At 43.3% G+C, this 26190-nt stretch overlaps 2 protein-coding genes and 1 non-coding gene across 3 annotated transcripts in view; 1 reads left to right on the top strand and 2 right to left on the bottom strand.

The window, feature by feature from the left end:
* Nucleotides 1–312: 312 nt before the first annotated feature.
* PTCD3 (pentatricopeptide repeat domain 3) lies at nucleotides 313–18248 on the bottom strand. The gene is made up of 24 exons (XM_074540512.1): nucleotides 18096–18248; nucleotides 16491–16540; nucleotides 15927–15966; nucleotides 14882–14927; nucleotides 14108–14176; nucleotides 13563–13667; nucleotides 12474–12597; nucleotides 11653–11771; nucleotides 11189–11259; nucleotides 10818–10905; nucleotides 10674–10734; nucleotides 10331–10413; nucleotides 9530–9674; nucleotides 8810–8860; nucleotides 7878–7961; nucleotides 6924–6952; nucleotides 6549–6652; nucleotides 5759–5837; nucleotides 5577–5667; nucleotides 4519–4604; nucleotides 3464–3612; nucleotides 2603–2644; nucleotides 1587–1745; nucleotides 313–939 (listed from the first exon to the last, which is right to left on the bottom strand). Exons 1-24 carry the CDS (start codon nucleotides 18185–18187, stop codon nucleotides 867–869), a joined length of 2040 nt encoding a protein of 679 aa, XP_074396613.1. The 5' UTR covers nucleotides 18188–18248; the 3' UTR covers nucleotides 313–866.
* Nucleotides 10491–10631, bottom strand: LOC113459755 (small nucleolar RNA SNORD94). Its single transcript, XR_003381278.2, has one exon. It is a non-coding gene; the product is annotated as a small nucleolar RNA SNORD94 (small nucleolar RNA).
* Nucleotides 18238–26190, top strand: part of POLR1A (RNA polymerase I subunit A) — a 36197-nt gene continuing 28244 nt past the window's right edge. The window contains exons 1-10 of the mRNA XM_074540507.1: nucleotides 18238–18441; nucleotides 19499–19703; nucleotides 19797–19946; nucleotides 20032–20139; nucleotides 21411–21496; nucleotides 21593–21702; nucleotides 23180–23266; nucleotides 23906–24008; nucleotides 24649–24808; nucleotides 25755–25928. Of these exons, the coding sequence (XP_074396608.1) occupies nucleotides 18365–18441; nucleotides 19499–19703; nucleotides 19797–19946; nucleotides 20032–20139; nucleotides 21411–21496; nucleotides 21593–21702; nucleotides 23180–23266; nucleotides 23906–24008; nucleotides 24649–24808; nucleotides 25755–25928 (1260 nt within the window). The 5' untranslated portion in view covers nucleotides 18238–18364. The remainder of the gene's footprint in view (nucleotides 18442–19498; nucleotides 19704–19796; nucleotides 19947–20031; nucleotides 20140–21410; nucleotides 21497–21592; nucleotides 21703–23179; nucleotides 23267–23905; nucleotides 24009–24648; nucleotides 24809–25754; nucleotides 25929–26190) is intronic.

Genomic DNA, 26190 nt, shown 5'->3' with positions numbered 1-26190 from the left:
CAAAGCTCAGTCTTTCTCCATGACCTGAAGAGTTAAAACTCTAATTTACTTTTTTCAAGAAGCAAGAATTCACTGATGTGATTTATTAATTTGTACAGCATTAAAAAAAAAAAAAAGAAACCATGTTTGAGTACAGGATATGAACAAAACTGGTGTAAGAGCAGAGCCTGCCCTGGCAGGTTTCTTGTCAGAGCTGCTCTGCTGTACTTCTAGAACACCAGGTATTTCTACCAGAAAGGTAAATTTGGTTCAACCAGTTTTTGCTGAAGGATTATCAGAATACAGCCAGCTTTAAGGTCAGCCATTTATTAGAGACAGTTTTCAGCTGTACAAAGTATAATTTAACATCTAGACTGCAACACCTGTCCCAAAACACCCAAAGGATGAGGAATAACACCACAGGTGCTGAGTATTGCATTACTTCAGTGTTTATATACAGAGCAGTCCTGGTATTTAAGTAGCTCAGCAAAGTTAGATGGAAAGGAGTTACACTGGTGCAGGGTCGAGTGCCAGGAGGCCCATGAGGAATCCTGCTGGAGCTGTGGAAGCCTTGTGCCTGCCTGAGCAGCCCCCAGAGTGCCCAGCAGCCCTCCCCCCTCAGTGATGCTGGTTATCAGGAGTGCTGGGGAGCAGAGCTGGGGCAGCCCACGCTGGGTCCCACATTGCCAAGCAGACTGAACAGCTTCCAGCTGGCACCTGAGGACGCTGTCTCGCCAAGCAGGTCCTGTGTCAGAACGCTCAGAGCGTTCATCAGGGCTGCAGCAGCTCCCAGAACCATTCCTGAGTAATTCCACTCCTTCCAAAGCCTCCTGGTATCGTGGCAACAGCTGCTCCCAGTCTTCCCAAGAGGATGGGAAGAGGGACAGCTACTCACGGTCACTGTCACTGCTGTCACTGTCACTGCTGTCACCATCCCACCTGATACTCTCCAGTGCCTTCCTGTGATGTCAAACAGATCAGTCATCAGTCACCTGTGTGACTTGTGCTTGAAAAGAGAGACCCCCAAACCCCAATAGAGAACATTATGGGCTGTCTAATGCCTACTGTCCTCAAAGGACACCCAGCATTTGGTGGAAGCACATCCTCTTGGGAAAGCTCCCCTCCAAGTGCTGAGCCAGCTGTCAGGGGTGCTGGGCTTGTATTTATTCCCTTGGAGCACATCTAGCTCCAAACTGGTCCCTCAAGCCCTGATCACCACCTGGGGATCACTGGGCTTGGCTACAGCAGTGAGAGCTGAGCACAAGCCTCAGAAGGTGGCAGCCACAGGCAGGGCTGTACCTGCACCAGCCCTGCTTCTCCTGGGCTGCAGCAGTGCCAGACCCAGCTGGGGAAATATTCCAGGAAAGGAGGGCAAGAGCAGGACTGAGCAGTGGGTAAGGGTAACCCCACCATGGAAAACTCCCTTCCCTCCTAGGTGGGATGGATGCAGTGTGGAATGAAAATCTGAGGGGCCATTTCAGTCCTGGAGTGAACACACCAAAGCCACTTGTCTGCTCCCTTGTGAGAGAAGCTTTTCCAAAGGCACTGCCCCTCCAAGGCCCTGTCCATGTGCCCCTTCAGCAGGAACATGAAACATTCCAACTTACTTCTGTGTTTCAGAGAGTTCAAATTCCTCCTCTGTTCTGCTTTTCAGCCTTTGAGATAAGGGAAGCCCAAGGGATGCTGCCAGCTTCACCATCTTAATTGCCTCATCTGGGCAATTGTTCTGCTTAGCACAGCTCAGGAACTCGTCCATCACTTTGTCACTGCAAAGGCAAGTGGGGACTGTTGTCAGGGTCACAGGAGAGGTGCCCATGAATTTACAGCCCATGCTTTAGAGAGGGAGAAGGTGACATTTTCAGATCTACCAGTTCATCTCTGCTCCTGCCAGGAACTCACCTCTGGTACAGAGGGAAGGCTCTGTGGGAAGTTGGGGAATTTCTGTCCCAGCAGAAGAGAGCAGGCACAGAGTGCCACGAGGTGTGTAGCTCTGGTACCACACACCCTCCTGGTGTTCACTGGGGCAAGCTCCAACTTTATTTTAAAAAAACCCCACCCAACCAAAACCCATTACTATTCCTTACAAGTTGTGTTACTTCAAACAATTCCTTCCTCCAGAATCCCGAGACAAGCAAGCTGGTGTAACCTAACAGAGAACCACCTCAGATTTAGCATTTGACTTGACAAACTTATCTTCAGAAATCAGGCACCTCTGAAACACCTGTGCTTGGTTAAGGGCATACTGGAATATTTCTGAGCATGTGGGAAATCAGATGTGAGCCCTGCTCAGACTGATTTGCACTGCTGAGTTCATGGCCCAGAGCTTCAGACACCAAGCACTTCACTCCCTCCCACTCTGCACTTTCAACATGTTTGAAACACATTCCAAGACAGAAAGCTCTTGGAATATTTCCACTGGATGAACAAACAGCCATGCTCACAGACAGACACACATTCCTGTTCTGGAAATAAATGGACCTTTACTGTCAGTCACAACTGGAGGCTGGACTACCTGACCTCTAAAAGTCCCTTCCATCCCAAACTATTCCTTCATCCCTGAACAGAAATTCAGGATCTCAGCCAAAGGGGAGACTCAGTAACTGGAGAACCTAAAAATACTTACGTGGGAATCCTGTTGATTTTCTGGAAATGCTCCATCATGTTCCTGTTCAAAAGAAAACAAAAGAGTCATTTTAAAACCACACACAACAGGAACACACAGATATTCAGCCTCTTGGATCCACTGAAACACAGGTAAATTCAAATTCATGAAATAAATTTCCCCATGGATCTCAGGCTGTATCCTTGCAATGCAATCTGTACCAGCCAAGCTCACTGATTAGTTTAACACAAAGTATCTTCAACTCTGCAGAAAATGGTAAGTGTAGCTGCTGGCAATTTGCTTGTAAAATACTACATATTTTTAGTATTTTAAAGACTCCTCTGTTGCTATTTCTTTGTTTCAAATGAATCAGTGTACACTGAACATCTGTATTTAAGAGAAAATAGCTCAGAACTTTAAATGAAAGGCTAGATATTTTAACCTGTATTACAAGCTTAGAGCATGTAAGACAGTGAATTCTGTCAGTTCTAAAAATAGCCTATTCAGAGTTTTAATTAGGACTGCTGCTAATTAAAAATTTAATTAAACTAATAATCCCTTTATCAGTTTGAATTCCAAAGAGTTCTAAAAATCAAAAATGGCAACTTGTTGGCACTCAGCAGTGCTCAGTGATTGTCAGAGCACACCTTGCCATAAGCAGCTGTACAAAGCTCTACACACCAGATACTACATCAGTTTCTAAACCATTTTTAACACAGACAACTGTAACTTAGTGTCAAGAAGGAACAATAACAAGATAAAAAACCCCATCACATTCCCTGCAGGCTTTATCCCCTCCCTTTGTCTGCACTGGCATTCCAAGGCACAGCTTTTGCTGTTTGTGCCTAAGCCTTGAGCTGCAGTGTCAGAGCCCACACGTACCAGGCATCCTGTGTTCTCCCAGCCCTGGAGAGCAGCACCACAACGTGGCCCAGAGCACTCCCTGTCCACTCCAGTGGCACCTGCCCCGGCCCAGCAGGCTCATGGACACCTTTGATTTCTTCAGCACACCTGGCAAAGGCCAGCTGAACCTGTGAAAACATTGTGCTGTCAACAACAAAACCTCTGGAATCAGCAGAAGCTTTTCAGGGCAATTTCTCCTGCAGCTCCTATAGGTTTGCTCTGAATGTGGTTTAAATTTGTGAATTAACAGTTGTTACATAGGGAGACAAATCTGTCACTTCTGTCAGGATGGCTGTCCCCACTAGGCAAGCTCCAAGGTGGCTTTGCAGGGACAGCTGTATTCACCTTCAACACCTTCAGCTTGAGAGAGCAATTACTGCAATGAAATCCTTGGCAGCATCCCTGGACTCTGCCCTGTGCTTCCCCAGAGATGTGGCTGCCTGGGCTGCATTATTTCTCCAAACCCTGGGAAGAAGGGATCCTGCTCTGCCAATCTGAGGTTTCTTTGTAGGTTAAGGACAATCCAAGTGGTTTAGCAGGCCTGGATAAGCTCACGTGGATCTGGAAATCTGCAGTGGCAGATGCACTGCACTGGATCTCCAGGACTGACCAGGGATCCAGCATTTACCTACAGCTGGGGAGACACCACTGCTCTCTGCTGAGCTTCATTGCTGATTCTGGCTGGGACAGAGAGAAATCTCTTTACTTTCCTCTTTCTTACTACGGGGCTGTGTTTTGTATTTAAGATGGGAAGTATGTTAATAACACAGGGATAATTTTGTTATTGCTGGGCAGTGCCTAAAGAGCATCAAGGGAGTGGGCTGGGGGTGCACAAGGTGTGTGGCACAACAAGGAGTAGGGAGGGGACACCTCTGGGACACCCTGAATGCCCAAGGGGTGTTTCAGCCCACAGGATGTCCTGCTGAGCAGATAAAGCTGGGGAAAGGAGGAATGGGGGGTACACTGTCCCCCCACCACCTCACTGGTGGCTGTGTGGGGGCTCAGCTGTTGATGGGAGTTAGCAGCTTCCTTACCTCACTGGGGTGCTGCTCCCTGCTCATCAGAGACAAGAACTCCTCCAACAGGTCTTGTCTCCTGCTGAAGCCCAGCTGTTTCACATCTGTTTAGGGAGGCAGCAGTTGGTAGGTGTGACCAGAACCCCTGTTCCCAAATCCTGACAACATGGTCAGCACAATTCAACAAGGCAGAACCATTCTCTGTGACTGAGCAGGCCACATTCCCCTTCTTTCCCCTGATTATCAGACACTGTGCACCAAATACACAAACTAATCTGATTCCTCCTTCCCTTCCCTGCTGGGCTCAGGATTTCTGGGTGACAGCCCAAGCATCCCCTTGACAATGGCCCTCAAGGTGCCTGCACTGAGCAGCCTGGTGGTGGTGACCCTGTCACAGACCAGGGAGGGAACATCATGTGGAAGGGGCTAGCAGCAGGCCTGTTAGCTAAAGGAGGGAGAAGTAAGAAGAAGAAGAAGCTGATAAGGAGCTTTCTCCAAGGAGATTAAGAGAAGGAAGATAAGAGCATTCTGCAGCTGGATGAAGCGTTTTTAGAAAGTTAGGTGGAGTCAGAGTAACTTTTCACCAATGGCATGGTATTGAATTATTGTGGCCAATAGCTAAGGTAGAAGAAGGGTAAACAACTGGAAAGTGTATAAAAGATCAGCCATTTTCATTAATAAACTGTTGCCAAGTGTTACCAACTGAGACTGCTTGTGGTCTCTGTTTAATGTGGTGACACACAGAGCACTGTCTGCAGCATCAGTTCCCAGCCCTCAGTGCAACCTGGACCTGAACTGCAGCAGGACACTGAGGCCCACAGCCCCCACAGCCAGAACCCTCCACCACCACCTGCTGAGGACTAAGGAGTGACTCATTGTCATTTTTTGGGGAGCTAGATTAAATCTTATCCAAGGATCTGCAGAGGGTTCAGGTAATTCAATACCACAGGCAAGCACTGCACCTTCTCATGGCTACTCCAAGCAACGGGAAGTTTGCAGGCTTTGCATTAGCTCCAACTTTGCACTGCTCCTGGCACTTGTCAGACAAACTGTGAAGCCATGTGGCCACCACTGACCTTCCCAGACTGAAGGGATCACTTCCAACTGGTTGGCTGCATCCAGTGCTTGAAGGAGGTCCAATATATTTTTAGGGGATGGATAGAAGACCTGAAGAAGGAAGAGAATAATTTCAGTCACCTGTGACTGCTCCATTTCTCCACAGAAAAGCTCTGCAGCTCTTACCATGGTGCACACTTACTGAAGGTGACATTTCTTTGTACCACTTCAACACCACCTCAATTTGCTCCATCATGCACAACAATGAAAAGAATTTCGACCTAGAGAGAAAAAAACATCCAAATTCAGTGATGATTAGATCAAGCAAACTATGAAAGTACCAGCAGATGATGGTGTGCTGATCAGATTTGTACTGCACATCAAGGACATTTCACTGTTTGCCACACTCCATGCCATCAGAAATGCAGCAGTGTTTCTTACAACAGCTCAATGCTGCCAACTAGATTATTGGCAGAACTAATCAGATCACTCTGTTTTAAAATGTATTAAAAAAGCATTAAAGATTAAAAATCTTCCTGCCTGATAGCAGTTTTAAGGTACCTGAATCTGTTTCAAATGCAGCTTTTGGATATAAGAACTGAACTAAATTAACCTTGTTACTTATGTAAGTTTACAAGACAAGCCTGAATCTTTGATCCAGTGCACTGACTAGGAAAACATCCCTACACAAAGAAATTCTGCTGTTTGGTGTTACCTCCAAAGCTGCCATGCAGGGAACACAACAGAATGGCAGAACCCACAACTGGTTGTTCCAGCTGGATGGGTATTGAGATAAAACTGATGCTCCACAACACTGGATTTCAGTTCACAGGCCACAAACTGAAAATAAATCCTTAGCAATCACTGCTCTTATGAAAGATCTAATTCCCAAACTGGACACACAATAACAGCTGGTGCTCAGTGTCTGAATCCCAGTTTGTACTGAAGCTGCCTGCAGCAGACAATGCTGAATGCAACCTCCCTGCACTCACCAGTAGCCGTTTGAGCGATCCACATCCAAGAATTTCCAGTTGTCTCCCTTCTCCAGGGCTCTATTTAACTGATAGGCAAGCTTGATATCCTTGAGATCACAGCACTGCAATACACCAGATTTGGGAGCTGTGACCAAATGTAACTCACAAGAGTCACAGAGGTACATGCACAGATCACAGGCATGCAAACACCAGTTAGGGAGCAGTCAAGCAAAGAACTGCAGAATTATGGCAGAAAGGAGGAGGTGATGAGCACAGATGAAAATGGGAGATACTGAAAGCTAAAGCTTGTGTGACAGGATGCAAACTCACAGGCAATTCTCCAACAGCTGGAGGGGCTCAGAGGAATTCTGATGGCAAGGAAGAGGCACTTACCACTTGCATGGCCGTGTTAAAGAAGTTGGCTGAAAGGGAGCAAACAAAAGTCTGTTAAATTCAAGCTTCCAAGGAGACACAAACCACTCATTAACCCACCCTCCAGAGGCTGCATGAGGTATGTTCAATTAGAAACCCAGTCTGCAGCTCAGTTTGACAATACAGCAGAGCTCTTTGCTTTCTTGGTCATCTTTGGCATGGCATGAGTTGGGTGGGGATTTTTATACACTTCCAGCAACAACTCAGAGCACAGAAAGAAACAGTTTAGCACATCCGGCAGGACAGAGGCAAAGGAAGGAGGGGTACAACATTCTGCCTATTTCCAGGAATTCTTCCAAAGATAAAAAAGAAAGCTGATGAAGAATGGCTTTCAACACTCCATTAACACCACTTTGGAGACCTTTCTTTGCCAAACCCATCTTCAGATGGAAGCTGAATCTGCTTCCAAACCTACAGAAAGATTTATGAACTTCCCAGGGCAAAGCTGTGGACATACAAATGGCAGAAAGAGCCAGAACCACATGGGATGTTCAGGATATTCCCCTCCTACAGATCCACACTCCAGTTTCCCATGAAGCTTTATTTAATGAAATTTTCTCAACAGGATTAGGAAGAACTAAAATAGGAAAACACACACTACACTTACAGCAAAAACCTGCCATTCACCTGATGTGCATCATTTCATCAAACTGCTCCTCCTTAAACTGCTCTTGTAATAACCCTAGGATTTTTAATCACATGGGCTTAAAATGCTCATTGACACAAGCTACCCACCTGCTTTCACACAGAAGCCAGTGCAGCAATGCACAGCACAATTCCCAACACTGGAATCTGCCCTTTGTCTCCAGAAATACCAGCAGGGCCTGAGAGAATCAAGCTGCATGCATTTATCCAGGCCAGGTAAAACCACCAGACATTCACAGGTACCTTTTCACCCAAGCTTGAAGTCCTTACCATCATCAGGGTCCTGAGCAGTGAAACTTCGCTTTTCAACCTCATTTAACACCTCAGAGATGATGTCTGATGACTGAGCCTCAACTGTGGGACAAAGAGACAAACATCACATCTCAGCTGTGCCAAGCACTTCCTTGTGAACAGCATCAGTCTGCAAATACACTACAAAATTGGGAACAAGCAACATAATTTTAAACAAATATAATTTCCATCGTGCTCCATACCAGCTGCAATTTAATTTGCTCTAAAATTTGCCCTGCTATTGCCAGATTTCCACATCAGGAGGGCAGATTCAGAAAGACAGAAGTGCTTTCTAGCAAGGAATCAAACAGGCCTGGAAGTTTGTCTGTTAGAGGGTTGCACTAGAAAAAGCAAAGTATTTATACTTTTATATAATATACTTTTGAAGTATAATATATAAATATATTTTTAAATATAAATAAACCAACAAAAATTTAAAAGGGGGAAAACCAAAACTAAATAAACACCTGAACTCCAGAACCAAACCTCGAGAGACTCCAAAGCAATTCCTTTACATTTCTTAAAACACAAGGACTGCAGCTATGGCTACTTTGCCTATTCTCTTCCTATAGCCAAAAATCTGTGGGCATGGGATCTTAAAGAGTTGGGTTCCTGTTTCTAACACAGCTGTTTTTTCATGCCAGCTCTAATGCAGGAAAACAAACTCCCTGTGAGTGGTACATGAAATCCCACACTGAGGTCAGAGCCAGCCTCCACAGTGACTGAGCAGCCTTTGCTCCCTGGATGAGGTTATCCTTTTTTAGCACCCAAGCAGAACCAGGCAGCACAGGGAACACTAAGATCACACCCATTAAAAGGTGTCTTTCAGGCCATAAGTGAACTGCCTTCAGCCATCACACGTGAGAGCATCAGAGCAGCTGCCACAGCAGGCAGGTCGGTGCCACACCTACCGCCTCTGTAATACACCGAGAGCAGATGGTCATAGGATGCCAGGCTGGGCTCTGCAAAGAGAAACATTCAGTCACTGCCACACTCCTGTGAGCTTTGTGCCACTGCTCCACTTCAGGCTGCTCCTGCAGGCAGGCAGCATGCATAAATGCACTGTGATACCCCTCCCTGCCCACCCTAATGCTGGGCCAGACCCACCACACACGCCAGGGAGAGGGGATATCCAACACTGTTCCACCAGCTGGAGCATCCTGTTTCTATGGGGGAGCAGCCAAGCTTCCCTGCTCTAAATTAAAATCAGAAATACTTCACAATATTTCCCCTTTTGCACATGAATGTAATCTTCAGCCTATCAACAAGTTTGTTACTGGGGCAAAGCACAGCCCACAGGACATCAAATCAATTCTGCAGATATTCTCTGTTTCTACAATACTTATTTGGAAGAAAAAAATCATCATCTAGGTGAAGAGCTTTTTTCTGTAGAGATGTAGATGTATAGACCTGAAGTGGCTTAGGTGGCTTGTGAAGTTCCCTGGAGTCAGGGAATCCCCACCATGTTGTGGTGCTGAACTCCTGTGTTAACTGCTCTGTTCTGGAGGTGGCACTGGAATATCAATAAATACTATATAAAATAATAATACGTATTTATATATATAATATATTAATATATTGTTAATATATAATATTAATACTGCATACAATAAATACTCTGGTTCTCTTACCTATATCAAGTGCTTCCATTTCCTTTAACACAAATAAAGACATACTTCTGCCCACACCACCACATCTTCTCAGGCTCTTCAGTACAGAGTTAAAAGTTAGCAGAGTTGGTTGCACTTTCTGTTGAGCCATATGAGTCAGCAAGTCCTTAAAACAAAATTCCCAAATTCTTAGTGCTACAAATATTATGGATCACAGTTCAGCTTTCAGGTGGGTTATACATACATTTCCTCAACCTAAGCCTTCTTACCCACTTCAAGTGAACAACTCTGCTTTAACTGATTATTTAATCAGTACTATCTAATTTTTAATGACCAAACCCCAAGGCTACATTACATCAGAATAAATTCTGGAGAATTGTCTCTAGAACATAATGGAACATTTTTATAACTACATAATATTTTTCTTTACTGAAGTGTCATTAAAACTCAAAATTCCATTTCTGTCACAACGCCATGAATTGAAATCCAGAGCTTTAATCTAAAATTGTTCATTTACTTTACCTCCCAGCAGTAATTTCCCCAATCACTTTCTGTCCAGGCAGTTCCTGGATCAGATAAGTTCTCACAAGGGAAATTACTCTGCAAAGGCAAGACTGGATTTTTCACATTTGCCACTCTTCCATAGTTACCTTTTCTGTTTAAACTCCTGTACTTCCTTTACAGCAGAGATTACTATCTGGGGACAAAGGTCTTGCTTTTGGTCTTTCAACAGCTGCAAAATTATACTAATAAGGCAGATCCTTATTAGTAAAAGAGCCCACTCTTACCACTTCCCCACCTCTTTTGCTCTACCCTCCTTACCTTGGCTAATTCCCATCTTTCTACGAATTTGTCCTTTAGATACGGGACTGCTCTGATCAGTGCATTGAAGGTGTGCACATCAGCTGGAAAATGTAAGAAAATCCATTTAAAATGACAATTCATAGCCTACAGGAAACAGTTTGAAACAGTTTGTTCTAGCATGGCTCAGTTTCTGGCAAAGTCTCATGCAAACCTGTTTCCAGAGAGCCAGCCCCACGCCAGCTGCACTGAATTCCCAGGTTGCATTCAGCTCCCATGATGCAGCTGAGGTCCGTACCCCTGCGCCAATCATCACTGCCATGAACAAACTGTGCCCAACAAAGCCCAGCCAGGACACACTCACCCTTGTGCCTTTCATTCAGCAGGTCTATGTACGTGTCATAAGCTTTAGAATAAGCCCCGTGCTGTGAAAACAAAATTAAACCATCTCTGAATATGTGAGATCTGAAAAGCTGAAACAAATCCCAGCACTGAAGAATGACTTTACCTTCACCATGCCACGGATCATTGTGCAATAGGAGTGTGCATTCCTCTCTGGCATTATCTTAAATATCCTTTCAGCATGGTTGTTCTCCCTAGAACCAGTGAAGATAAAGATAAATGTTAAAGATAATTGTTAAAGAACCAAATAAAAGACGCTCTTAGAAGGATTCAACATAAGGGCTGTACCCCCAAAGACTGATGCTCACATATCACACTTGTGATACTTGAAACTATTCTACAATCACCTACCAGATTTCCATGAACACTTTATAAGAACAGCAAACACAGGTTTATTTAACAAGACTTAGGTCTGTTCTATAAGAATAGAAGTGCACAACCCATGGAATATGGGAATATTGGTAACATTTTCTCTACCTCCATCTGGGGCCAGGCTGTGCACCTCTTCGAAATTGTCTCTTTGGAGTTTTCTGTTCTGAAGCATCCACCTGGGGAGATTTGTGCAAAAAGAAGTTTCTCAGAGTTAAATTATGATTTAACATCAAATGACACGACTTACTAACAAAACTGAAGTTCAGCAGTGTGGAACAAAGGTGGTTTTGAATGTGTTATATAAGAATAATTTCTATCACAACATTCAGGAAGCAACAGCTACATTGAGAATAATGTTTATGTTATTAAACATATTAAGAGCTTTACACAAACTACTGTTGCTGCTAGGTCAGTCATGGAATTTAGTAACAGAAATATCTCCTGGGAATGTTGACTGCATCTGATCCACCTCATGGCATCTCCCACACAGACAGTACAAAAACCTTGATGTCACCTCGGTATACTCCCAACTATGTATGAATAAATAGAGATCAACAAGTTTTCCATACCCCTGGTTCTTCCAAATCCTCTTTTTCTTCCTGCTCTTTTTCAGGAGTAGGTTCACCATCTCCATAGAAGCATAACAAATCTAAAAGGCTGTTTGTGGTCTCCAGAGACACAGGGGTGCCTTTAGAAAATGAGAATTTATGACAGTCAGAGAAAGCGAAGAGCTCACCACTCTACAGCCACATCAGGAACCCTCTGAACACCACTTTGCTCCCTTCCAACACAAAGATATTCTCTGGCAAGTCCCTAACCCTGCTGTGACACCAGTACTGCCACAAACCCAGTCATCACAGGACACAATTTCAACACTGAACTAGAGAATGTTTTTCTACTGAAGCCACTGAAAGAGTAGAGTTTTCCTGAAAGAGCAGAGTTTTCCTGATCAAGTTTTCCTGAAAGAGCAGAGTTTTCCTGATCACATAGAAGGAAGTGAGAGCTCTCAGCCAGAACTGCAAAGCAGCACAAGCCCAACACAGCATCTGAAATTTCTAGTGCTTGTCATAACTCTTCCTAGGATACATCCCGCTGTGAAGAACACTCTGCATGTTTCACTTTCTATGAAACATTCAAAATCAACAGAAGCATTTAATCTGCTTTCTCTTCAAGAAGCCAATTGTTCTCCTTATCACCAAAGTGACATGTCAGACAAGCAGTGGCTAAGATGCTCCAGCAATTCTAGAGAATTCCACTTCACCAGACCAGAGTCAGCTGTGAAAGAAACAACAGGCACACAATTGTCTCCATAGCCTGTGGCAGCTGCTGAGGTATTTCTGGCCCAATTTAAGCAGAGCTCCAGCACAGCAGCTGGCAGGTGAGCACACACCTGCCTGCAGGAGCTGATCAAACATGTCCACAGACTCCTTCACCATCCTGAGGTGGACGCGCTCCCTCAGAGCCTCCTCGCTCACTCCTTCAGCCCGAGGGGTGACGGGCTGGGGCATCAGGCTCTGAAACAAACAGGGCAAGTTGGTCACAAGCTCAAACCTTCTCTACATATCCTTTATTCTTCACCCAATGCACTGCTTGCAGCCTACCAACAGCAGTGCTTTTGGTGATGAAGGACCACACACATCCTCATCCCTCACTTTGTGCCAGGAAGGAACACCTAAAAACTGTGGGATCTCAGCACCCCAGGACTGAGGTGTCACCGAGACCACCCTTGAGGGGCTCAGGAGTCCTGGAATGTTCCAGAAGTGTCTGGTGGCTGGACTTTGACCCTACACAGGAGACGACACCTGTATGAGGACAGGAGGGTTTCACCGGGGTGAATGGTGAAGGGATTAGTTAATTAGAGAGTGAGACACAGGGTTTAGGATTTCTGTACAGGGGGGTTTAGAGAAGTAAGATGGAGGAATTGGGGCGTGTCCTGTCCTTCTTCTTCTTCTTCTTCTCCTCCATCTCCTTTGGTGATGGTGGCACTTTGGGATTGGTCATTACTAAAAGTGCACTGGGCAATAAGGGTAAAAGGTATTGGGGAAAAATGATAAATATTGTACACGTAACAATGGGTATAAAGATAGGTGAGTGTGCTCATGGCTGGCTGCTGAGCAGAGCTCTGTCGGGCTGAAAGAAAATCTTTTAGATAAACAATTAATAAACACAGAGACCGAAAGAAGAACTGAAGCCTCTTCTCGTCCTTTGATACGCGGGCTGCCCCAAGGCCACCCCGGGCCTTTCCAGGCCCTTCAAACAGCCGAAAACCGGACAAAAAACCACTGCTTTTCTTGCTTTTATCTCAAGAACCTGATATGATACTGAAAAATGTCCACTACAAAAACATAATGGAAATACAGCACTGTGGTCACACTGTCTGCAAAACAGTTTAAAAGTTATCCTTAGTTTTGGACCAGTCCAACAGCAGATTTCAGTGACAAAGCACAAATACAATGAAAATAAAGAACAAAAAGCTTACTGGTACGTTGGGCTCTGCAAAAGTCTTGTCAAAATACTGAGGAAAGTTCTTTATGATGTACTTTGCAGCATTTCTCCCAGACTCCTTTGACACGGCATACAGACGCTGCACAGAAATGAGACAGAACAAGATGGAGAAAAACACAGATTACAAGGCTGAGAATTAGAAGAAACATTTCATTTAACAGTGAACACTCTGATGGGATCAAATTAAACTCATGTAATTTTCAACTTACTAGAATGACAGGGACAACATTCCAGAAAAACCTTCTGGTATTCATGCCAGTAAAAGAATCTCTAACTTTAAATGCCATTGAATTCTACTTCCTTGTTACTTAGTCAAGGAACACAATTGAGACATCTGAAATGCTGCACTACTACCTCAAGCTCAAAAACATTTCATTTTAGAGAGAAGAGAAAATTCTGAAAGCAATCTGATACCTAATTTTCTTTTGCAATCAAAACCAGGCTTCAATTAGGTAGGAATATTCACAGCCCAGACAAAGGCAGGAGGAAGCTATCAAGGAAGTGAAAGGAAATACCTACAGAATTAGCTGCATTTCTTGGCATCAGGAAAGGGTCATCCTGGAACATGTAATGAGCAGCAGTAGGATCCTGTAGGAAGAAGAGCCCAGCAATGAGAAGTTTACAGTGATGTGCACAGCCACAACACACTGCCTCATGGAATTTAGGGCACAAGGAATTCTTCCATCATAACCATCACCAATGGAAGTTCCTCTTGTTCAAAAAGAGGAAATAATTTAAAAAAAATGTTTGGAAATAATTTCAAAAATGTTTTCATTTTACACACACCCTTGCAGGCTAATATGGTGACAGAAGGGTCCTGCCTATAATATATCAAGCAGTGAGTGCCCTGCAAAGTAGGACCCCAAATTAAGAGTCTTGGGAAGCTGGTGGGACTTGGCAAGTTTTGATTCAATTCCCAGAATTCAAGTTAGATGGGATTTAAGAGCAGCATCACAACATTTCCAGGTTTTGCCCAGCAAGAGCAGACACTCCTTGCACTTTCTAAAGCTTTTCTGGACTGAGATTGGGAAGGACATTCTGGATTGGGAAGGAACTGGTGAAGGAGCTTGCTCCCTGTGGTGGTGAAAGCCTTAGCAAAGCACTGCAGCTCTCTCTTAGCACATGAATGAGGCTTTAAGGACACAGCAAAACCCCCTGAGCCAAAGGGAAAACCCTGATGTGACAGTTCCATCTCTCATTTATGGCCAAAGCAGAAATTAAAGGGCTCCTGAGCACAAGAGTATTGTACAAAATGGACCCCTGAGCCATCCCCAAGCCCACAGAAGCACTCACCCTGTTGACAGTAGAGGCCAAGGTCTGGAGCACGGCGAGTTTATCCCTAAGCACAAAGGACTTTGGTTAATTCCCACCTGCAGACTTGGAATGCTGGGCATGACTTTGCTTGGAGAACCAGCACAGGATTATCCTAACCCACAAGGATTTTCAGCTCTAGGAAATAATGTTTCTGCTGCACTAAGAAAACATCACTTCTCACAAAGAAAGATAAAATGCAAAATGGTCTTGGTTCTTAAACAACCCCAAGAAAAAAAATCTTGAGGAAAACCAGAAGAGCATCTGTGTTTACAGCTCTTACTCCTGCCCTTGTAATACGTTATCAAAGAAATATCCTAGGGGAGAAACATTCATTCCAAGAAAATAATTCCTTGGAATGTTGCTCCTAGAGCATCTCCAAGGGTAAATATATAATATATATATATATAATAATAATATTATAAAGTAAATAATAATATATTAAGTCTCTCTACAAGACATGTCTTTGCAAGAAGAAATAAACCAAACTAAACCCAGGTATCTCAGGACTCCTGTGCCTGTGGAACCTTAAGACTTTTGCTGTTTCAAGCAAACACCATTTGACCATAAATTTAATTTTTGCAGTAGAGTCATGAAATTCTATCTTAAGTGCTCCCAACCAAACAGGTTTTGTTCAGTTGTGTGATTTCTAAGGATTTATTCAGTTATCAACAATTAAGTTTTATTTTGCTGAAGAAACACTTTCACATGCAAACAGCCAAATGAACTTGGGTTTACAGATCTTTAGCAAATGTGATCTTTTACAAAGAAATAGAACCATGCTTAAAAATGCACTTGTTGCAAGTGCTTTTAAAAGAAATGTCAGAAATGCAGTGTGCATGATCTGCAGAGAGTAAAAATCAAGAGTATTCACAGAGCTCCAAATCAGCAGGAAAACCCCTAGTGGGACATTGCATCAAGGAACACAGGAACCTCAATTTTCTTTTTCAGGTTTGGTGACAGACTACATTTAGCTGTCAAACACTGATTTTCTTTTCAAGTGAAGACTCCAGAAGTAAACACTCACCACGTTTTCCTTCGGGGGAGCACAATTTCTTCTTGAGTTACTGTGAGAAACAATATTAAAAAGTTCATTAGAAACAAAGGGATGCCCAAAGAAAATTCTGACCCCATAAGTTGTAGCAAGGTGGGGTCAATCCTTCTCCCAAGTGATAGGGACAAGTGCAAATGGCCTCAAGTTGCACCAGGTGAAGTTTGGATTTGATATCAGGAAAAAATCTCTTCCCTGAAAGGCTTGTCAAGCACTGGAACAGGGGAGTGGTGGAGTCACCATCCCTGGAAGGATTCAAGAATGTTCATGTGAAGTGATCCAGCTGAAAGTGCTAAAACAAGGATTTTAAAACAGTCCAACACAGGCTCATGGAGCTGCACAACTCAGTTCATGCTCTTGGAGCATGGAGCTGATGGGTGATAAGGTAAGGAAACAAGATAATCCAGGACATTTATGCACAAAGAAGAAAGGGAGAGAAAATAAAAGGAGGGGAGAGAGGGTGTTTACATCACCTTTATCTCCTGTATTCTTTGGAGATCAAAGAACATATGCAAGGAACCAGTAATGAAGCCATCTCACCTTGTGGATTGTCCACAGTCTTCCCCAGAGCAGGACTACTTGAAGAGCTCCTATAAACAACCAGGGGTTGGAATTTATGGCAGTCACAGTAAAACAGCAAAAGTAGAGTAGTGAAATCCCATACTACAGGTTAGAATTAACTAAAACATTAGAGGGAACTGGAGTGCATTAGAGTAACTGGCAATGTTGTACTCTTATTAACTCCAAATTATTGCCACAAAACTTATATTTGATATTTCTCTTAAGGCTCTGGTTTCAAGGGACAAGAGGCTGTATGTGAAAAATTTTACTACGAAAAAAAATCTGTAATTTTTTAATATTGGGGTACAGTGTTTTTAAAGTAGTTTTCACAAACTAGTGCAGCTTAGAAAATCACAGACATCAATCAGAAAAGATTCTTTATGCTTTAGAGACAGGATCATGCTAAAAATAGCACTTAAAAAAAACAACTTTAGACACAAGTAGTGTTCATAGAAGGAGAAAACCCAGAGTAATGATGCAGCCCTGGTGAGATGCAGATGCCCAGGTGTCTCTACAGAGGTGTGGAAGCTCCTCACAAAAGCACAGCACACTCACACCATGGACTCTGCTGAGTACCACAGAGCACTGCTTCAAGCCTTGCTCACCACTGTTCACATTTCACTGCTTTCAACACAAACTAAGGCTTATGTTAAAATGCTTGTACTCATTTTGCTCATGAAGGAAGCTAACAGCAAAGCTTTCCTGCAGCCCTGGCCTTCAGGGCCTCCACGCTGACCTTGGCCCTGAGGGAGAGGCTGTCAGGTGCAGCCACAGCTCGGTGCTTCACCGTGGCACTGCACGATACCAGCTGCTCCTGGGAAGGCTCACAAACTCTTTAAATATGATTTTGCCATCCCAAAAATGAGTAACGATTACCCAGGGAAGTGGAACCTTTTCATTTGAGAAGGCCCCTAAACAAAAACATTGCGTAAAATCATGGAATGTTAAGGTGTTGGAAGGAACCTTTAAGATCTTGTTCCACTAAACCAGGCTGCTCCAAGCCCCATCCCACCTGCCCTCGAACACTGACAGGGCTGGGGCATCCATAACTTCGCTGAGCAACTGGACAGTGTTGCACCACTCCTACAATGAAAAATTTATTCCCAATAGCTAATCTAAACTTCTCCTTTTTCGATCTGTACTTATTATTCATTGTTATTCCTATCACTACATCTCCTGACCAAAAGTCCCTCTCTGGTTTCTTGGCAGGCCCCCTTCAGTTTTGGGGTCTATACGCAAAATTCCCCTCTCAGGCTCAACAGCCCCAGCTTCCTCAGCCTCCATAAAGCGCTCATTCGCTTTTTCGTGAGATTCACATCTAGGAATCTCTTAAACGCTCCAACTCTCTCCCGAGGATGCTCCGAGCCGCCTCAAACCAGGGAAGATCCCGGGAAAGGCGTTTAAAAGCAGATAAAAGCCCCACAAAAGGCGCTCCCTCCCTCCCTCCACGCCGCCCCGGCCACGCCGGGCACCGCGCACTGCGCCTGCGCAGCCTTTCCCGCATCACTCCCCGCACCGCCCGCCCGTCCGTTCTTCCCCGGTGCCGCCGCCGCCGCCCATTCCTTCCTCCCGGCGGTCTCTCACCGGCAGCTCTCCCGCCCGCCCGGGAGGCGACACCGCCGGCCCAGCCACAGCGCCCGCTGCCAGCAGCCAGCCCCGACCCGCCTGGCCGCCATGGCCCGCGCTGGCCTCTGGGAAGGGGGGCGGCACCACTCCTGCCACCCCTCCGCGGCGGTGGTACCGCCCAGCCCCGCCCCCCCCGCGGCCCGGACCGCGTGGTGCTGCCCGTGGCGCGGCGCTTTCAGCGGGAGAGCGGGATCCGCTGTCGGCCGGGGAAGAGTTGTTGGTTCGCCATGAAGCCGCCCAAAGTGGTGCCATGGCGGCGGCTTGTTGGAGTGTCCTTCGGGATGTACACGGCCGAGGAGATCAGGTGAGGCTCCATGTGTGCGCTGCCCGAGCTGTGCGGGTGCTGCTGGGTACTACGAGTCCCAGCGTGCCCCGCGGCAGAGCGCCGGGGAGCTGCGGCAGGCTGTGGCGCGCGGCATGCTGGGACTTGTAGTCCGATTGGGCCATGGCCCAGCCGCCGGCATGGCGGCAGCCGAATTTTAGACAAAATCTCGCATCGCTCGAGGGGACACGCTGACAAAATTATGTGATTTCTTAGTAGAGCGGCTAGTCATGTAAAATAAATATTTGCTGCGATATGAATGATTTTGCTCATTGTATAATGAAATCAGTGATACAAAAATTCCCATTGCATTCGCAAAATGCTCTCAGAAAGATATTTTATCAATGGAGAAGATCACACAGCTACTAAATGCCCATGTTAGGTTGTCTCGGGATCTCTCGCTGCTCACAGTGACCCCGAGAAAAGTTGGAAAGTCTCTTTGCCCAGCGTGGTGCTTGAAGAAGGAATCAGAGCTCTTCAGTTCTCGGTCTCAGGGTTGTTTATTGTTCCTTATCTATAAAATATTTTCTTCTGTCCAGCTGAGGTCCGTTCAGTACGACAGTCAGAGGCACTCTGGGGCGGTGTTATGTCTTTGTACTAAAAACTACGTGTACAATATTTACAATTACTCCCCAATACCTATCACCTATGTTAGACAGTGAGCTTCTACTCTAAACCAGTCTATAAGTGCCAACATCACAGCAGAAGATGGAGGCCAAGAAGAAGAAGGAGAAAGGCTGGACATGCCCAGATCCCTCCATCTTGCCCCCTGAACCCCTGTTCTAAAAACCCCAAAATCAATTTTTTCACCCCGTGATAAATTCACTATCATTCTACTTAAACTGTTGGGGCTTGCAGATCTTCATATAAGGTTGTTAACTTGCCCCATGGGTCATAATCAAAACCACAGGCATCTTGGGCTCTGTGCCAGAGTCTCTGAGCCCCCTGGCAGGGGTCTTGGCTGTCCTGGGTTCTGACACTAGTTGTACCATTCAAGCTTAGTGCCGTTGATTTTCACTTTTTCCTTTCACCGCTTCAGGAAGCTGAGTGTGAAGGCCATCACCAACCCTCAGTACCTGGACAATGTGGGCAATCCAGCTGTGAACGGGCTCTACGACCTGGCCCTGGGGCCGCCGGACTCCAGAGAAGTGTGTGCCACCTGCATGCAGAACTTCAGCAACTGCCCCGGGCACTTCGGCCACATAGAGCTGCCTCTGCCTGTCTACAACCCCCTGTTCTTTGATGTATGTGTTATAAATGTACTGAATTATTGCTGGGCAAAGGGCTGCTGGTGCCCAGGCTGTCAGGATAATTTTTTCTTCCCCTTTCCTTTGCAGAAATTGTACCTTCTGATCAGAGGGTCCTGTTTGAATTGCCACATGCTGACGTGTCCCCGAGCCGTGGTTCACCTGCTGCTGAGCCAGCTGAAGGTGCTGCAGAAAGGGCTGCTGCATGCTGTCCATGAGCTCGAAATCATCCTGAACAGGGCAAGTACTCTGTGATGCTCCATCCCTTTTTGGGTGCTCTCACAGCTCTAAAGCTCTCTGCCAATTTATCTTCTGTTCCTTGTAGTTTATAGAGCAGTGTGCAGATGCAACAGGCTCAGAAATTGAGGAGGAGTTGAATCGCCACGTGCAGGAAATGTTACAGAGTGCCCAGACAAGGGATCGGTGCTCAAATGTAAGTACAGGCAGTGCTTCTCCTGAGATCCTGGCCTTTATCCTCTTAAAATAGTGATGTGCAGGACATGTAGGTCCTGGATTTTGAAATTGAGGAGGAGTTGAATCGCCACGTGCAGGAAATGTTACAGAGCTCTCAAACCAGAGATCGGTGCTCAAATGTAAGTACATCCAGTGCTTCTGAGATCCTGGGCTTTATCTAACTCTTAAAAGAGTGATGTGCAGGACATGTAGGTGTAGGATTTGTATAGGTGCTGGGTTTTGAAATTGAGGAGGAGTTGAATTGCCATGTGCAGGAAATGTTACAGAGCTCCCAAACCAGAGATCGGTGCTCAAATGTGAGTACAGGCAGTGCTTCTCCTGAGATCCTGGCCTTTATCCTCTTAAAATAGTGATGTGCAAAGCAAAACCTGGCTTTGTAGGTGCTGGATTTTGTCCAGTTCTGAACTATGTTATGTTTAGAGGGCTTTTTGAGGGAAATGTCTGAAATTAAACTTAAAAAGGATTTTATTTCCCGTTAGTGTGACTGTTGAAATTCTGGAAAATAGGGAAATGTCTGTGCAGGGAAATGTTTTGGTGGTGTAAATGCCATATTAAAATCTGATACTGCTGCCAGTACACCACCTACAGATGTTGATACTTCTCTGTCTGATGCTCTGACTGTTTTGAGCTGCAGAACACATTTTGAGAACTCATGCATCTGACTTGCAGAATTAATTACAGTGACATTTTTAGGAAGACTTGTGTAGTTGAATTCTAATTTCCATTTAAATGTAGTTTAATGTGCATGGTTAGTAGAGGTGAGTGAAGAAGATACTTAGATAATAAGATCATTCAGCAAATTTGTTTATAAGCCAGTTTTAATTCCTTGATCACTTGTTTTAAAACTAAGCTTAAGCACTTTGTAAATCATACATTTATGAGCTGTCAAAATAAGTGGTTTTTTGTCATTTTTATACTTACCTAAATCATCATTAGAGAAAAACTTTAAATTACAATACTGACCTGAAAATTTAAGACTTCATGGAATAAATTGAAAAAGGAGCATGGAGATCATTGAGGGATGTGTCCCTCCAGCAAATGGGAAGATGATGAAAGAACACTGCAGATCAAGGCATGAATTAATCAGTACATGGATGTGTGTGCATTGATACTATTAATGTTCATGTTGTAATGTTGATTGTGTGCTGTTTAGTGAAATCTTCATATGACATATTTTAGTTTATTTTTATTATATTCATTATTTTTAAGGTTTTTTTTTTTCTTTACCAGGTCAAAAATGTGTGTGAGTGTAGAAATCAACTGGTATCAGAGTTCTGGAAAGCACACATGGCTTCAAAGAAATGCCCAAACTGCAAGTAAGTTTAACTACATGAGGAAGCTGGTTTTTGGTTAAATGCTGTGTTTATATTAATCTTTATTTCCCTGTCCTGTTTGGGTTTTTTCCCTTCAAGATCCAGGAGATCACTGGTGCGAAAGGAGCACAACAGCAAGCTGACAGTCACCTATCCTTCCACAGTGTACCCTAAGTCAGGCCAGGAAGGCATTCTGGATGAAACAGCAGGTGAAATATTTGTTTTCTACTCAAATATGTTTGCACTTTTCCCCTGCATTTAAGGGGCACAGATTCTTAGCAATGACTGTGCACTTGGAACTCATTTATAAAAAATACTGATTATAACAAAACCAGTAAGCTCAGGAGTCAGAGTGAACCCAATTCCATTAAATTTCTGTTTGAGAGCCTGTTGTGCTTTTGCAGCTTTCTGTGTCAGGAAAAGAAGTACAACAGCATAATCTTTGTCAACTTTAGGGTGGTTTTGAGCACTTCATTTTTGGCAAGTAATTGATTTTCTGCTGGATTTTTTAAACAGAGCAATTACAGGTAAAATTAATTAGGAGGAAGTTGACCAACTTCAGAAAGAAAATCACATAATCCTAACTCTTGTGAATTGATTTCCTCTTAAAGAATAAGAGCCAAAAAAGAAAGAAGGTGGCACTTTCCAGGATTAATTAATTTGAATGAATTTGAACCTCGTTTTCCTTCTCATATCCTTGATCCTTTACACAATGAGACAGAATTGAAGCAGACATTTTTGTGTGTTATTTAGCCCTTAGGAAAGGTTTCCATAGAGAGTTTATTTTGTTTTGATTTAAATGCTAGATTAAATCTCTGTGGCTGAAGAAGCAAAATGGGAAGTATTCCATGTTCTGAACTGGGATGGATTGCCCAGTTAGGTACATTGTGCATAGCCTGTGATGGTTAACTCCCAAAAGGGAGTACCTTTAACCTTGGCATTGATGCATTTCTGTTTGAGGAAAGGAAAGGTTTTCTAGGTGAATGGAGAATTGAACTTCCAATGTGCAAAAATCTGCATTTCTGAACCTAAGCCAGAAGAAGAATAGGACACTGTCTGAGGTTGTGGCAGAATTGCTTTTCATCGAGTTGTAGAAATTGAGAGCTAAAATCTCTGGCTTTGTTTTGAAAATAATTGATTGGTTTGCTTTTATAGTAGCAAAACCATGTGTTTTCCTTCCTCTCCAAAGCAGAGGTTGCCCAGGGTCTCATCTATAATAGGGATGGTGCTTTTGTCTCCTTCAGTTGAGTATTTCATGGAAACCTCCCTGGTAGTACCTGAACCCCTCTGAAAGCTTCCCCAGTTTCAGGCTGAGACTTGACTTGTGTTTTGGTCAGGGGATGAGATCATTTGAAGGAAGGTTCCAGCTCATTATAAGTCACAAAAAAAAAGCATAAACTTTAGATGTTAGAATGGAGTCTTATTTCTGTTACTTATATTCATATTTACTAGTCACAGAAATGGTTTCTTTTTTACTTAATTTCATATTCCCAAAGCAAACATTTAAATGATAATTTTGATGTAGATGTCAGCCACTATATTTTGTATGTATATTTTATATTTCCATACCTTCTCTGAGCTGGAAGCACTACTGTAAGCAAAAAACTCCCCACACCTTTCAGAGTAATGTCTGGAGATTTTTTTTTAAATAACTATTTTATTTTTATTTTATTTTTTACTTTTCAGGTATTGATGAAAGCCAGTTAGGGAAGAGAGGTTACCTGACACCAATGACTGCCAAGGAATACATCCTGGCTCTGTGGAAGAATGAAGGTAATGGTTGTGAAGAGTAACATGACTTTATTTTCTGTACCATTTACTGGCCAAATCTGCAAATCTTCCAGTATGAACTCCTTGTCAAATCTTTGCCTTTTGCCTTAGGGGCTTCTGGCTGCAAAATAGGGTTTGTGACAGGACTGGCAGCCAGTGAATGCAGAGACCTGGATTCAATTAACACTTTGATCATTTATTCTCAAATTGTGGCTCCTCACAAATCACAACAGTTGTTAGCAGAGGCTGTGATTTCCTGTGGTGCTGCACCCCACAGTTACACTGGTTAAAGACTGAGAATGGATTTATCAGCCTCTTTTTTGGGTTGTCTGTGCTCTGAATCTGTCTGCACTTCCATGAGAAACCAAAGCTCTTTTGTGAATCAGTCACAGTTAGTTGCTGGAACCTTTCTTCCTCTACTTCTGCTTTCTCCATTTGCTATAATCTATATTTCTGTCCAGAGTTGTTCCTAAAATACCTCATATGTGACAAAAACTGTGTCTGAATGTTTTTATTTTAAACAGGCTCAATAGTGTTAACTTAGCAGATTCTTTAGACTTGATTGACCAAGTGCATCTGGGGGTTTGGATTCCCAAACAATAGCAATGAGAGTGAATTTTTATTTATTTTGTTTCTTTTTAGGTTTCTTTCTGCGTTATCTCTTCCCTGGGATGGATCCCCATGAGAGTTCAGAATTCAGTCCAGACATGTTTTTTCTAGATCTGCTTGTGGTTCCACCTTCCAGGTAAAATTTATCCCCCCCAAAATCTTGTAGAAAATAACAGGATTTAGTGCACCCTTTGCAGGATTTGGAGATCCAAACTCCTGTAATACAGACACTGGTCTGCTTAAGTGTCAGTGGAGTGTTTAAATAATAAAAATTACACTAGTAGTTGATAAATTCTATTGTAACTTCAAATGAGTTCATTAGAAGACTGAAATACTAATTATGGAAAAGATATATTTTAGTATTTTATATTTTAAAATATACTTTAGTATTTAGTATATACTTAGCATATTATAAGTATATAAAGTATATTATAAGTATATATTAATATAATATATGTTTATAATATATTAAATACATAGTATATATGTAGTGTATTTCTATTTGGTATTTAGTATATCTATATTTAGTATTTTAGTATTTTTATATTAGTATTTTATGTGAATATAGAGTATTGTAACTGCACGGTACTGATAGAATTTCTTGTTATGGGTCATTCATTTTTATGACTGTCCCAGTAGAATATATGAATTTTTAAATGCCCACACTTAGCTTGGATTATTTCCCATGCCCTGAAGATTTAGCTTAGAATGTTTGAGGTTTTTCAAGCTGCTTTTGAGTGGCTTTGGTCCTCTGAGGTGATTTTGATTTGCTGTAGGTACCGTCCTGTGAATCGCCTCGGAGATCGCCTGTTCACCAACGGGCAGACTGTGAACCTGCAGGCTGTCATGAAAGATGCCCAGCTGATAAGGAAGCTCTTGGTTTTCATGGCCAAAGAACAGTGTCAGCCAATAAAGATCACAGAAGAAATTCAAACAGTAAGAGTTGCTGGTTGTCTTATTCTTTGCTTTTTTTGGATGGGTGGGTCGAGTTCAGGAAGGCTCCTGTTTAAGCTGTTCCTGTGACAGATTTTGCCTGAGCTGTTGGAATATCTGCTGATGGAGATGTTCTATACCATTTGGTTTTTTCCCCTCTGCTCTTTTCTGGCTGGTGCAAAGGGAGAAAACCATTTTGCTCAGATTCTCTCAGCCATGGATTTTTGTATGTGAAATATAACAGGCTCCTGTTTTTAGAGAATTAAATATGTACAGCACAAACAGTTCACAATAAAACTTTGCCAGCATTTCAACACATTAAAAGAGGGGTGAAAAGTCACTTCAGTTTCTAAGCCTAGTGGAGCCAGTTGTGATTGTGTTTATTTTTTGACAGCTGATGTCTAAGTAGGATGTAAAACTTCTTAAATAATATAGTTAGTAACAATATTTGTCTGCTTCTGCCAGTTCACATAGTTGTATAGTGTAAATAACAGTGTATGTCAGCTTGCCTCATTCCATATTTGTTCATCAGTTTATCATGGAGGGGTCTTTGATACTGGGCTCAGTTTCAGGGGAACTTGATTTACATCTGCAGTGTAAAACATTTTGGAGACACTGTTAGTTACTCACAATGTAGCCACTAGATGGAGATCTGTTCTTAAAACATTTGACAGGAGGTCAATGGATTTTGGATGTGACTGGTTTAGTGGCTTTTAGACTGAAAACAAAGTGATGTTAAGTGATAAAATCTCTCGGATTTACATTATTTTAATCTAAGAATAGGATTTTCTAGTTACAGTGATTCCTAGCATGGGCTGATTACCAGTGCAAGATAATTGTGAATGTTTCTTTTGCTATATTTAATACTGTAATTAACACTATAACTTCAGCCTAGTAAGTAGAAAGTATTTTTCTGTTATGTCCAAGTTTCTAATTTCTGTTTTTGCAGGAGACAGGAGAGGATAGTGAACCTCTGGACCGTTCTGTGCTGACAACAATTCCAGGACAGAGCATTGCAGATAAGCTGTACAACGCCTGGATACGCCTCCAGAGCCATGTCAACATTGTGTTTGATAGTGACATGGACAAGCTGATAACAGACAAATACCCTGGGATTCGTCAGGTGGGTACAGGCTGGAGTCTTAATTAAAACAGAAAAGCTGATGGAGTAAGAAAAATGAACTATTTGTGGTTAGTACATGGGCATTTTCATGCCACTCCTCATTGCAAGAATCCATTTGGTTTTCCATACTTGTCGCAATAGGACACAAAATGAACAGCACACACAAGCTGAGATGTCCGAGGTAAAAAGAGAGCAGTTTATTTCCAAACTCCAATATTTATAGACTTTCAAAAGTGGCCATGGATTGGAGGATGAAATTGCC

Source organism: Zonotrichia albicollis, chromosome 5, assembly GCF_047830755.1.
Source record: "Zonotrichia albicollis isolate bZonAlb1 chromosome 5, bZonAlb1.hap1, whole genome shotgun sequence".
In the NCBI taxonomy this organism is placed as follows: domain Eukaryota; kingdom Metazoa; phylum Chordata; class Aves; order Passeriformes; family Passerellidae; genus Zonotrichia; species Zonotrichia albicollis.
The sequence above is the reverse complement of the archived record's forward strand: the minus strand, read 5'-3'. Positions and strand labels throughout refer to the sequence as shown.